Source organism: Cherax quadricarinatus, chromosome 4 (assembly GCF_038502225.1).
Source record: "Cherax quadricarinatus isolate ZL_2023a chromosome 4, ASM3850222v1, whole genome shotgun sequence".
Lineage (NCBI taxonomy): Eukaryota > Metazoa > Arthropoda > Malacostraca > Decapoda > Parastacidae > Cherax > Cherax quadricarinatus.
The window spans coordinates 53,022,572-53,035,071 of NC_091295.1; the positions used below are offsets into that span (position 1 = coordinate 53,022,572).

The window sequence follows — 12,500 nt, forward strand, 5'->3', positions numbered from 1 at the left end:
AGTTGTTTACACCCAGGTGTCGTCCCCAGGGTTACAAAACGAACAATTGCAGCCTTGTTTATATCCAGCTGTCGTCCCCAGCGTTACTGAACAAACATGTGCAACTAGTTTACACCCAGCTGTCGTTTCTAGCGTTACAAAACGGACAATTGCTGCTTGTTTACATCAAGTTGTAGACTCCAGCTTTACACAATCTAATTTGAAAGTGAGCGCTCCTTCGTTCCTTTAGTTAATCGCCTCGTTTCTGCAAGAGACGAGTGTAAAGCTGCGGACATTATGATTCTCATTTGTGAAGAGAGAGAGAGAGAGAGAGAGAGAGAGAGAGAGAGAGAGAGAGAGAGAGAGAGAGAGAGAGAGAGAGAGAGAGAGAGCATAAAGAGAAGAAATGCCAGCTGCTCTAAGCTACATCAACCACCAGCTAAGAGCTATATCAGCATGGGGAAATAGATGGCAAGTAACATTTGCACCTGAGAAAACACAAATGATGATGGTCTCTAGGCACCATGATGGTAATGCTGGTGCAGTAGTAAGGATGAATGGGAGGGTGTTGGCTCCCGGGGAAGAAGTTGATATCTTTGGGGTGAAATTTGACTCCAAACTGACCATGAAGAACCACGTTGTAAATCTTGCAAACAAGGCAGCCAGGAAGCTTGCAGCACTTCGCCGTATCTTGCATCTGCTTGACAGAAGGGGTTGCAAGATTTTGTACGAGGCACAAGTACGCTCACACCTTGAGTATGCTCCACTTTCTTAGTTTGCCTGCCCCCCCCCCTCTCATCTGCGACAGAGCAAGACATTTCATCTCTCGCATGGACCAGTCCTGGATAGATCTGTCATTTCAACAGAGCCTTCAACACAGGAGGGATGTGGGTGGTCTTACTGTTTTGTACAAAGCCAATATTGTCAGAGTGCCACACTTGAATCCACTTCGAGGACAGCGTGAAGCAAGCTTCTATACCACAAGAAGGGTAGAAAGCAGCAACTTCACTCTGCCTGTACCCTTCTCCAGTACATCACTTCATCCGAGATCATTTATCCCCAGGATGACTCGAGTATGGAACACATTCGTGCAGCCTTAAGATGTCAATGAGATAAAGTCAGTTGATGAAATGAAAATACTGGCCCACAGATGGCTCCAACTTCATCCTGTTCCCTACTTTTATGTCTCATAACAATAAAAATGTTTTCAAATGAGCTGATGTAGGTAACAGCTCTTAGCTTGTCAATAAAATTAGGAATCCTTAATCTGTAAATAGCTTGTCAATAAAGCTAGGGATCCTTAACCTTGTCAAACCCTGTGTAAAAAAAAAAAAGAAAAAATAGAGCCTAAAACGAAAAGGGAAAAGGGATGATACAAGTGGAAAAGAAAGAAAAAATGAGAAAACAAGCAAACGATTAATTTAAAGGAGAAAGAAGAAGGAGGAAAGAAAATAATGAATAGAGAAAGAATGAAGGAAAGGGGAGAAAGAAGATAATTAATTCGAGAATAAAAAAAATGACGACAGGAAGATTACCGGGAAATTAGGGAAGACAGTAGGAGGGACTGTGTCATTGTCTGCGTCAGTGTCTGCGTCATTGTCTGCGTTAATGGGAAAGATTGTGTCTGCGTCAGTGGGAAGGACGATGGTTATGATGATGATGATAATAATACTAATAATAATAATAACAATAATAATAATAATAAGAGCATACAGGAGAAAAATAATGTGATGAGAAATTTTTATAATTCGTGAGTTTAATTTTAATAATATTCTCTATTTTTAAAATAACTATAATCAATTTGAATTACACAAGATTATATAGGTAAAATTGGTCAATTAGCAAAAACTCATTTAAAATTAAGTCCTTTTTAAACTTTTCTCTTATACGTTTGAAGATATATTTTTTCATTTATGTTAATGTAAAAATTAATAATTTTGTACCAAAAGCACCTTAGAAAACTTACCTAACCTTATTGTAAAAAGCGCAATTTAATTAAACCTAATTCAACTAAATATATTTTTGATAGTTTACAACAATTTAATATCAACAAACACAATGAAATATATTTTTTTTCGATAGGTTCGGAATGATTTTTGCTAAATTATTGCATACACAAATTTCGCTTCTCTTATTCGCCAAGAAGAGCGACGCTATTTAAGCCAAAAATCACAATTTTTACCTGTTCGGCACGACACGCACACACACACATACACACATATATATCATAGAACTGGTGAGGGGAAAGAGTTAAGTTATGCACCGAGGAGTCTGTGGAGACAGAACATTATCCACCAAAGCAAATAGGGGAAAGTATGAGAGTATAGTTATACGAACGTTCGTATATGGGTGTGAAGCATGGGTGGTGACTGTTCCAACAAGGAGAAGGCTGGAGGCAGTGGAGATATTGTGTTTGAGAACAATGTGTGGTGTGAATATAATGCAGAGAATCCGTAGTTTGGAAATTAGGAGATGCGGGATTGCCAAAACTATTATCCAGAGGGCTGAGGAGGGATTATTGAAGTAGGTCGGACATTTAGAGATGCTGGAACGATATAGAATGACTTGGAGAGCGTATAAATTTGTAGTTGAAGGAAGGCGGGGTATTGGACGTACTAGGAACGATTGGAGGGAGTGGGCAAAGGTTTTGTGTGGGAGGGGCTTGGACTTCCAGCATGCATACGAGAGCGTGTTAGATAGGAACGAGTGGTTTTTATGACTTGACGTGCTGTTGGAGTGTGAGCAAAGTAACATTTATGAAAGGATTCAGGGGAACGGGCAGGCCGGACTTGTGTGTTGGAGATGGGAAATACAGTGTCTGAAGGTGTTAATGTTGCAGTCTTTTAACTGTAGTGTACGCAAGCCTCTACGAAGACAGTGATAGAGTGAAACATGACGAAAGTGTTTCTTCTTTTTCGGGTGACCCTACCTTCTATTTATATATATATATATATATATATATATATATATATATATATATATATATATATATATATATAATTATTTATAAATATATATACATACATATATATATATATATATGTATATATATATATATATATATATATAATTATATATATATATATATATATATATATATATATATATATATATATATATATATATATATATATATATATATATAATTGTATATATATATAATTATATATATATATATATAATTATATATACATATAATTATATATACATATAATTATATATATACATATAATTATATATATATACATATAATTATATATATACATATAATTATATATATACATATATAATTATATATATATATAATTATATATATATATATATAATTATATATATTTATATAATTATATATACATATATAATATTATATATATATATAATTATATATATATATATATATATATATATATATATATATATATATATATATATATATATAATATATATATATATATATATATATATATATATATATATATATATATATATATATATATATATATATATATATAATATATATATATATATATATATATATATATATATATATATATATAATTATTTAATAAATGTATGGAAGAGGGTAAGGTACCTAGGGATTGGCAGAGAGCATGCATAGTTCCTTTGTATAAAGGCAAAGGGGACAAAAGAGAGTGCAAAAATTATTGGGGGGGTAAGTCTGTTGAGTATACCTGGTAAAGTGTGTGGTAGAGTTATTTTTGAAAGAATTAAGAGTAAGACGGAGAATAGGATAGCAGATGAACAAGGAGGCTTTAGGAAAGGTAGGGGGTGTGTGGACCAGGTGTTTACAGTGAAACATATAAGTGAACAGTATTTAGATGAGGCTAAAGAGGTCTTTGTGGCATTTATGGATTTGGAAAAGGCGTATGACAGGGTGGATATGGAGGCAATGTGGCAGATGTTGCAGGTGTATGGTGCAGGAGGTAGGTTACTGAAAGCAGTGAAGAGTTTTTACGAGGATAGTGATGCTCAAGTTAGAGTATGTAGGAAAGAGGGAAATTATTGTCTAGTAAAAGTAGGCCTTAGACAAGGATGTGTGATGTCACCGTGGTTGTTTAATATATTTATAGATGGGATTGTAAGAGAAGTAAATGCGAGGGTCTTGGCAAGAGGCGTGGAGTTAAAAGATAAAGAATCACACATAAAGTGGGAGTTGTCACAGTTGCTCTTTGCTGATGACACTGTGCTCTTGGGAGATTCTGAAGAGAAGTTACAGAGATTGGTGGATGAATTTGGTAGGGTGTTCAAAAGAAGAAAATTAAAAGTGAATACAGGAAAGAGTAAGGTTATGAGGATAACAAAAAGATTAGGTGATGAAAGATTGAATATCAGATTGGAGGGAGAGAGAATGGAGGAGGTGAATATATTCAGATATTTGGGATTGGACGTGTCAGCGGATGGGTCTATGAAAGATGAGGTGAATCATAGAATTGATGAGGGGAAAAGGGTGAGTGGTGCACTTAGGAGTCTGTGGAGACAAAGAACTTTGTCCTTGGAGGCAAAGAGGGGAATGTATGAGAGTATAGTTTTACCAACGCTCTTATATGGGTGTGAAGCATGGGTGATGAATGTTGCAGTGAGGAGAAGGCTGGAGGCAGTGGAGATGTCATGTCTGAGGGCAATGTGTGGTGTGAATATAATGCAGAGAATTCGTAGTTTGGAAGTTAGGAGGAGGTGCGGGATTACCAAAACTGTTGTCCAGAGGGCTGAGGAAGGGTTGTTGAGGTGGTTCGGACATGTAGAGAGAATGGAGCGAAACAGAGTGACTTCAAGAGTGTATCAGTCTGTAGTGGAAGGAAGGCGGGGTAGGGGTCGGCCTAGGAAAGGTTGGAGGGAGGGGGTAAAGGAGGTTTTGTGTGCGAGGGGCTTGGACTTCCAGCAGGCATGCGTGAGCGTGTTTGATAGGAGTGAATGGAGACAAATGGTTTTTAATACTTGACATGCTGTTGGAGTGTGAGCAAAGTAATATTTATGAAGGGGTTCAGGGAAACCGGCAGGCCGGACTTGAGTCCTGGAGGTGGGAAGTACAGTGCCTGCACTCTGAAGGAGGGGTGTTAATGTTGCAGTTTAAAAACTGTAGTGTAAAGCACCCTTCTGGCAAGACAGTGATGGAGTGAATGATGGTGAAAGTTTTTCTTTTTCGGGCCACCCTGCCTTGCTGGGAATCGGCCAGTGTGATAATAAAAAAAAAATTTATGTATATGTATATATATATATATATATATATATATATATATATATATATATATATATATATATATATATCTGTGTGTGTGTGTGTGTGTGTGTGTGTGTGTGTGTGTGTGTGTGTGTGTGTGTGTGTGTGTGTGTGTTGTGCTCTGAAAGGTATATCTCTCATTATATATATACACTGATAGTTTACTTTCATCCTTATTTCAGGGATTATATTATCCTTGACTGATGACAAACAGCTGATGAAGAATTGATAAGTTTTAAACTCTATTAACTTATCAGTTAACCATTTATTTGTATTCATTTTTAAATTATAAATGTTATGAAAACAGATGTACCTCATAATTTATTATTAGATCATTTTTAAATGGTAATGATTTGAAATTTTCCTTTTCATTCAAAATCGTTGAAATATCTAACGAGGAAATTCTAGTGACAAACGATCAGGAGGCGATTTTTTTTTCTTTTACTTCTTCTTTTTAATCTTCCTCTTACTCTTTTTTATTCTTTTACTCTTCCTTCTCCTCTTACTCTTCTTCCTCCTCCTTCCCTTTCTCCTTCTCCTGCTACTCCTCTATTTGCTTCTCATCATATTACTCTTTCTGCTTCTCCTCCTTCACTACTACTACTCCTCTTTCTATTCTTCTTGTTTCTCCACTTGGCCATCTCATACATTATTTCTAAAAAAAAAAAATTCTCGTTCATATCCTCTCCTTCTATTCCTTCGTCCTTTTCACAGTACCCCTTCCCTATTTTCCTCCATTGCCCCTGCATTTCTTTCCCTTCCAATCCTCGCCCTACTCCCTTTCCTTCATCATTCCCAGGCTCCAGTACTGTGGTGGGTCCACACACATAACACCTCCAGTACACTTGGGTCCTTAGTGTCCAGAGAATATCTCTCGACGGGGAACCCACTCATTCTCAACCCCAATGTTTGTACCAGAACTGCTTTAGAGGATGTGTTGCAGACATTCCCCAGCATCCCTGAACTCATCCCAAGTAATCTTACACCCCAGCATCTTTCACCCATCTCTAGTAACCTTGCAGCCTTCCCCGGCATCCCTTGTACTCCTCTCTAGCATACCTGAACCGCCTTCTATGTAAAAATCTTGCGAGAAATAATGTCAGCTCTTCCATTCAAGGTTCACAAGTGATAATGTCATATCTCACATTCAAGGTATACAAGTTATAATGCTAGATCTCATTTTCAAGGTTTACTAGTGATAATGTCAGATATCACATTTAAGGTTCACAACTGATGTTAGAAGTTCTTACATTTAAGGTTCGCAACAAAATAATTACCCAGTCGCAGGAAAATAGATAAGGTGGATAAATAGAACCTTCAAAACAACAGATGACAATGAGTATACTAAAGAGGTGATAACGAAAAGGTCTATATTTATTGAGGTAACCGGCTTATAGAGAACTTGTTTAATGAGAACAATATGCGAATGTTACATCATGTATACCTCTGTAAATAAACATTCTTCTATTTTCTTTATGTGAAAGTAAAATCATGCACCTCTGTAAATATACGTTCTTAAATTTTCTTAAATTTATTTTATCCATACTTCTCGGTTCTTGCTAAAATTTCATAGCTCAGTAAGTATACAGGGACTAAGACTCTTCATCACCCCCCGTTTCTACAAACGGGAACCATCTCACCTCTGGCATTGTTCAAGTGACTACTTGACAAGTTTCTCAAGCCAGTTGCTGATAGGCCGAGCTGAGATGCCAACGCTGAACTGCACCACCACCACCAGCCTGATCGACCAGGCTGTCAACCAGGAGGCCTGGTCTGTCAACCAGGAGACCTGGTCTGTCAACCAGGAGGCCTGATCTGTCAATCAGCAGGCCTGGTCAGGGACCAGACCGCACAAGTAGCGAAGCCTCCGGAACTGTCCATTGGTAAACTACAAGCTAAGGGTACGCTGGCACCCATGATCAGTATCCCTGTATTCCCAGTATCCTTCCATCCCTACCCAACATATTTCACCCCTCCCCAAGCATCCTTCCACCTCCCAGCATCCTTTCATCCCTCCCCAACATTCTTTCATCCCTCCCCAGCATCTTTTCAGCCCTCCCACAGCATCCTTTCATCCTTCTTCCAGCATCCTTCCATCTCTTCCCCGCATTCTTTCTACGGATGGTATCTAGGGATGGAATGAAAGGATGCTAGGAAATGATAAATAAATGCTGGGGGATGGAATATGCTAGGGAAGGGTGGAATGATGCTGGGTAAGGGATGAAAGAATGCTGGGGAAGTCATGGAAGGATGCTGTAAGAGGTTACAGCATCCTTCCATCCCTCCCCAGCATCTTCCATCCCTCTCCAGCATCTTTCAATTCTCCTCAGCATCCTTCCGGCCCTCCCCAGCATCCTTCTGTCCCTCCCCAGGATCTTCCATTCTCCAGTATCCTTTTATCCCTCCCCAGCATCCTTTCATCCATCGTCCAGGTATCCCAGGGGACTCATCTTGAGCACCGTACAGAGCGTGGTGTTGTCAGTCCTCTGCTCTCTCAAGACCGAACCGTGACAATAATGGTTATGAACAGATTACCTCGTCCAGAAGGCAGGGATGGAGGGAGAGAGGAAGGAAAGGAGGGAGAGAGAGGGAGGGATAGAGAGAGAGTGGGAGGAAAGAAAGGTAGGGGCAGAGAGAGAGAGACAGTATCACAGAAGGTAAGGAAGGTACTGTGTACTTCGAATTCGCACAGATCCTCTTCAGCAGACTGCCTTCATGATGCTGAGGCTGCCTTCATGATGTTGCGGCTGCCTTCATGATGTTGCGGCTGCCTTCATGATGTTGAGGCTGCCTTCATGATGCTGAAACTGCCTTCATGATGTTGCGGCTGCCTTCATGATGTTGAGGCTGCCTTCATGATGCTGAAACTGCCTTCATGATGTTGAAGCTGCCTTCATGATGTTGAGGTTGCCTTCATGATGTTGAAGCTGCCTTCATGATGTTGAAGCTGCCTTCATGATGTTGAAGCTGCCTTCATGATGTTGAAGCTGCCTTCATGATGTTGAGGTTGCCTTCATGATGTTGAAGCTGCCTTCATGATGCTGAGGCTGCCTTCATGATGCTGAAACTGCCTTCATGATGTTGAGGCTGCCTTCATGATGCTGAGGCTGCCTTCATGATGTTGCGGCTGCCTTCATGATGTTGAGGCTGCCTTCATGATGCTGAAACTGCCTTCATGATGTTGAAGCTGCCTTCATGATGTTGAGGTTGCCTTCATGATGTTGAAGCTGCCTTCATGATGTTGAAGCTGCCTTCATGATGTTGAAGCTGCCTTCATGATGTTGAAGCTGCCTTCATGATGCTGAGGCTGCCTTCATGATGCTGAAACTGCCTTCATGATGTTGAGGCTGCCTTCATGATGTTGCGGCTGCCTTCATGATGTTGAGGCTGCCTTCATGATGCTGAAACTGCCTTCATGATGTTGAAGCTGCCTTCATGATGTTGAGGTTGCCTTCATGATGTTGAAGCTGCCTTCATGATGTTGAAGCTGCCTTCATGATGTTGAGGTTGCCTTCATGATGTTGAAGCTGCCTTCATGATGTTGAGGCTGCCTTCATGATGTTGAGGCTGCCTTCATAATGTTGAAGCTGCCTTCATGATGTTGAAGCTGCCTTCATGATGTTGAAGCTGCCTTCATGATGTTGAGGTTGCCTTCATGATGTTGAAGCTGCCTTCATGATGTTGAAGCTGCCTTCATGATGTTGAGGCTGCCTTCATGATGTTGAGGCTGCCTTCATGATGTTGAAGCTGCCTTCATGATGTTGAGGCTGCCTTCATGATGTTGAGGCTGCCTTCATGATGTTGAGGCTGCCTTCATGATGTTGAAGCTGCCTTCATGATGTTGAGGCTGCCTTCATGATGTTGAGGCTGCCTTCATGATGTTGAGGCTGCCTTCATGATGCTGAGGCTGCCTTCATGATGTTGAAGCTGCCTTCATGATGTTGAGGCTGCCTTCATGATGCTGAGGCTGCCTTCATGATGTTGAGGCTGCCTTCATGATGTTGAAGCTGCCTTCATGATGTTGAGGCTGCCTTCATGATGCTGAGGCTGCCTTCATGATGTTGAAGCTGCCTTCATGATGTTGAGGCTGCCTTCATGATGCTGAGGCTGCCTTCATGATGTTGAGGCTGCCTTCATGATGTTGAGGCTGCCTTCATGATGTTGAGGCTGCCTTCATGATGCTGAGGCTGCCTTCATGATGTTGAAGCTGCCTTCATGATGTTGAGGCTGCCTTCATGATGCTGAGGCTGCCTTCATGATGTTGAAGCTGCCTTCATGATGTTGAGGCTGCCTTCATGATGCTGAGGCTGCCTTCATGATGTTGAGGCTGCCTTCATGATGTTGAGGCTGCCTTCATGATGTTGAGGCTGCCTTCATGATGTTGAAGCTGCCTTCATGATGTTGAGGCTGCCTTCATGATGCTGAGGCTGCCTTCATGATGTTGAAGCTGCCTTCATGATGTTGAGGCTGCCTTCATGATGCTGAGGCTGCCTTCATGATGTTGAGGCTGCCTTCATGATGTTGAGGCTGCCTTCATGATGTTGAGGCTGCCTTCATGATGTTGAAGCTGCCTTCATGATGTTGAGGCTGCCTTCATGATGCTGAGGCTGCCTTCATGATGTTGAAGCTGCCTTCATGATGTTGAGGCTGCCTTCATGATGTTGAAGCTGCCTTCATGATGTTGAGGCTGCCTTCATGATGCTGAGGCTGCCTTCATGATGTTGAGGCTGCCTTCATGATGTTGAGGCTGCCTTCATGATGTTGAGGCTGCCTTCATGATGTTGAGGCTGCCTTCATGATGTTGAAGCTGCCTTCATGATGTTGAGGCTGCCTTCATGATGTTGAGGCTGCCTTCATGATGTTGAGGCTGCCTTCATGATGTTGAGGCTGCCTTCATGATGCTGAGGCTGCCTTCATGATGTTGAAGCTGCCTTCATGATGTTGAGGCTGCCTTCATGATGCTGAGGCTGCCTTCATGATGTTGAGGCTGCCTTCATGATGTTGAGGCTGCCTTCATGATGTTGAGGCTGCCTTCATGATGCTGAGGCTGCCTTCATGATGTTGAAGCTGCCTTCATGATGTTGAGGCTGCCTTCATGATGCTGAGGCTGCCTTCATGATGTTGAGGCTGCCTTCATGATGTTGAGGCTGCCTTCATGATGTTGAGGCTGCCTTCATGATGCTGAGGCTGCCTTCATGATGTTGAAGCTGCCTTCATGATGTTGAGGCTGCCTTCATGATGCTGAGGCTGCCTTCATGATGTTGAGGCTGCCTTCATGATGTTGAGGCTGCCTTCATGATAGTTAAGGACTCGTGATTCAAGGAATTAAAGCTACCCTTTACTTTCTCGGATCAAATTTGATTACCTCACACTTCCCATTCGCTGCATGACTCCTACGACTTTAGTGCTCCCACGAATAATAATAATAATAATAATAATAATAATAATAATAATAATAATAATAATAATAACAATAATAATCTTTAGCAGACTCAAGAGCAAATGAATACAATGACGGAGGATCGAGCTCATGTGGCTTTATCGCTTCTCATAATAAACACTAACATGTGAACATTTATTTGTCTCTAATGGAAGCAGAGGACTTGGCTGAATGTTGGCAAATGTTTACGATGTTCATAAGAGTGTAGTAGGGGGAGAGAACTTGATGTTTACTGTGAAAGAGTTAGGTACTTAACGGATCTCAGTGTACTAACCAGCATCTCTGGAACTGCTGTGACCCTTTTGTGAAGCCAGGAGCTGCTATGACCCTTCTGTCAAGCCGGGAACTGCTGTGACCCTGCCGCCAAGCCGCAATCTGCACGGCAATTGACGCTGCTCACTGCAGTCTCCCTCACATCTCTTGGATCATTACCAGGAATCCTGAGATGCGTCTCACCGCAGCATCCAGAGACAAGATGGTGCTGCAGAGAAGGCTGCAGGGGTAAGGGGCGCAGAGAGTGCTGCAGAAGCTTCTGACGGTGCTTCTGACAGTGTTCCTGACGGTGCTTCTGACTGTGTTCCTGACAGTGCTTCTGACAGTGTTTCTGACGGTGCTTCTGAGGCGCAGGTGCTTGCAGGGAAATAAATCTTAGGATGCTGCAAGTCTTAACAGATGACGTGAGGTCATAACAGGCCAGAGAAGGTCATACAGGTGTGTAGTTATTCAGGTTTGACCCGATATTAGCTTAAATCCTTCGGATCAATATCCCTTTTCCAGGCTTCAGAACTTTTCCTCTTTTTAAACGTTTGCTTTCACACCCATACCTTCCTCTTTCCTCAGGTTCACGGTGCGAGGGTTGACACCTGGGCAGGATTACGTGGTCTATGTCTCCTCTCACACCTCCTACGGCAGGAGCCCCTTCAGGCTGGTGGAAGCCTTCACCTTCAAAACGGCAGAGAACCGTATGCGTGAGTTCCCTAAACAAGGAGTTGGGCAGTGTGTGTGGGAAGGGTGAGGGAGGTGGGTTTGAGTTGTGTGTGGTGGGTCTCTCTGTAAATGCATGTTTGAGAAATGTGGGTGAATTCTCATAGATCTCCAAGTGAGCTACCTATTAAAAATAGGAAGACGAGAAGGTGGGTATGTAGAAATAGAAGGGTGGGCGAGTGGGCACAAGACCAGGTGAGTAGTAGGCTAAGAGAAAGTGACTGGAAGAGGAAATTTATGGAGAGGAAGGGATGTAAATAGGGAGAAGAAAGAGAAGGTGCAGAAGAGCTATTGGGATGAAGCTGTGCGGAGATGAGGGCGTCGAAATAGTGATGGAGGGCTGGTCTGGCCCCACTAGACGGACGAAATGGAAAATAGAAAAATTCCAACACAAGATTGTGAAAGCTGTACCGGGATTCGAAGTAAATCAGAGGTTGTACCTCCGACAGCAGTGAGGGGAAAGACAGCGTACAGGGCAAGCTCTAATCAAGACTACGTTTTCGCTCTACGTTTACGCAGAGCGAAACGTTATCTCAATAAGAACTTGCTCTGGAACCTGTCTTTCTTACTCGCTAGGGTGCGAAATGGCATCCTTGTAAATACAAGTTGACTACAGCACCGACTCCTTTAGACACTCGATACAATTCTGAACTTCCTCTCGAGAACAATTTTGGACCCTCTTAAACAAATTTGAATTCCTTATACCGTGTTGAACTCCTTGAAGGATGAAAAAGTCATGTGCAACACTAGGGTATCTTTACTGTAGAAACGTTTCGCCAACCAGTGACTTCATCAGACCAGTACAGACAACAATATGGAAAACGCGGATAACATGAGGATCGTAAATAAAGCCACTGG

General features: G+C 41.7%; 1 protein-coding gene across 1 annotated transcript in view; it reads left to right on the forward strand.

Annotated features, from left to right (window-relative positions):
* Positions 1-12,500, forward strand: part of LOC128684339 (uncharacterized) — a 241,053-nt gene that overhangs the window by 203,135 nt on the left and 25,418 nt on the right. The window contains exon 14 of the mRNA XM_070098267.1: positions 11,499-11,626. Coding sequence (XP_069954368.1) covers positions 11,499-11,626 — 128 coding nt within the window. The remainder of the gene's footprint in view (positions 1-11,498; positions 11,627-12,500) is intronic.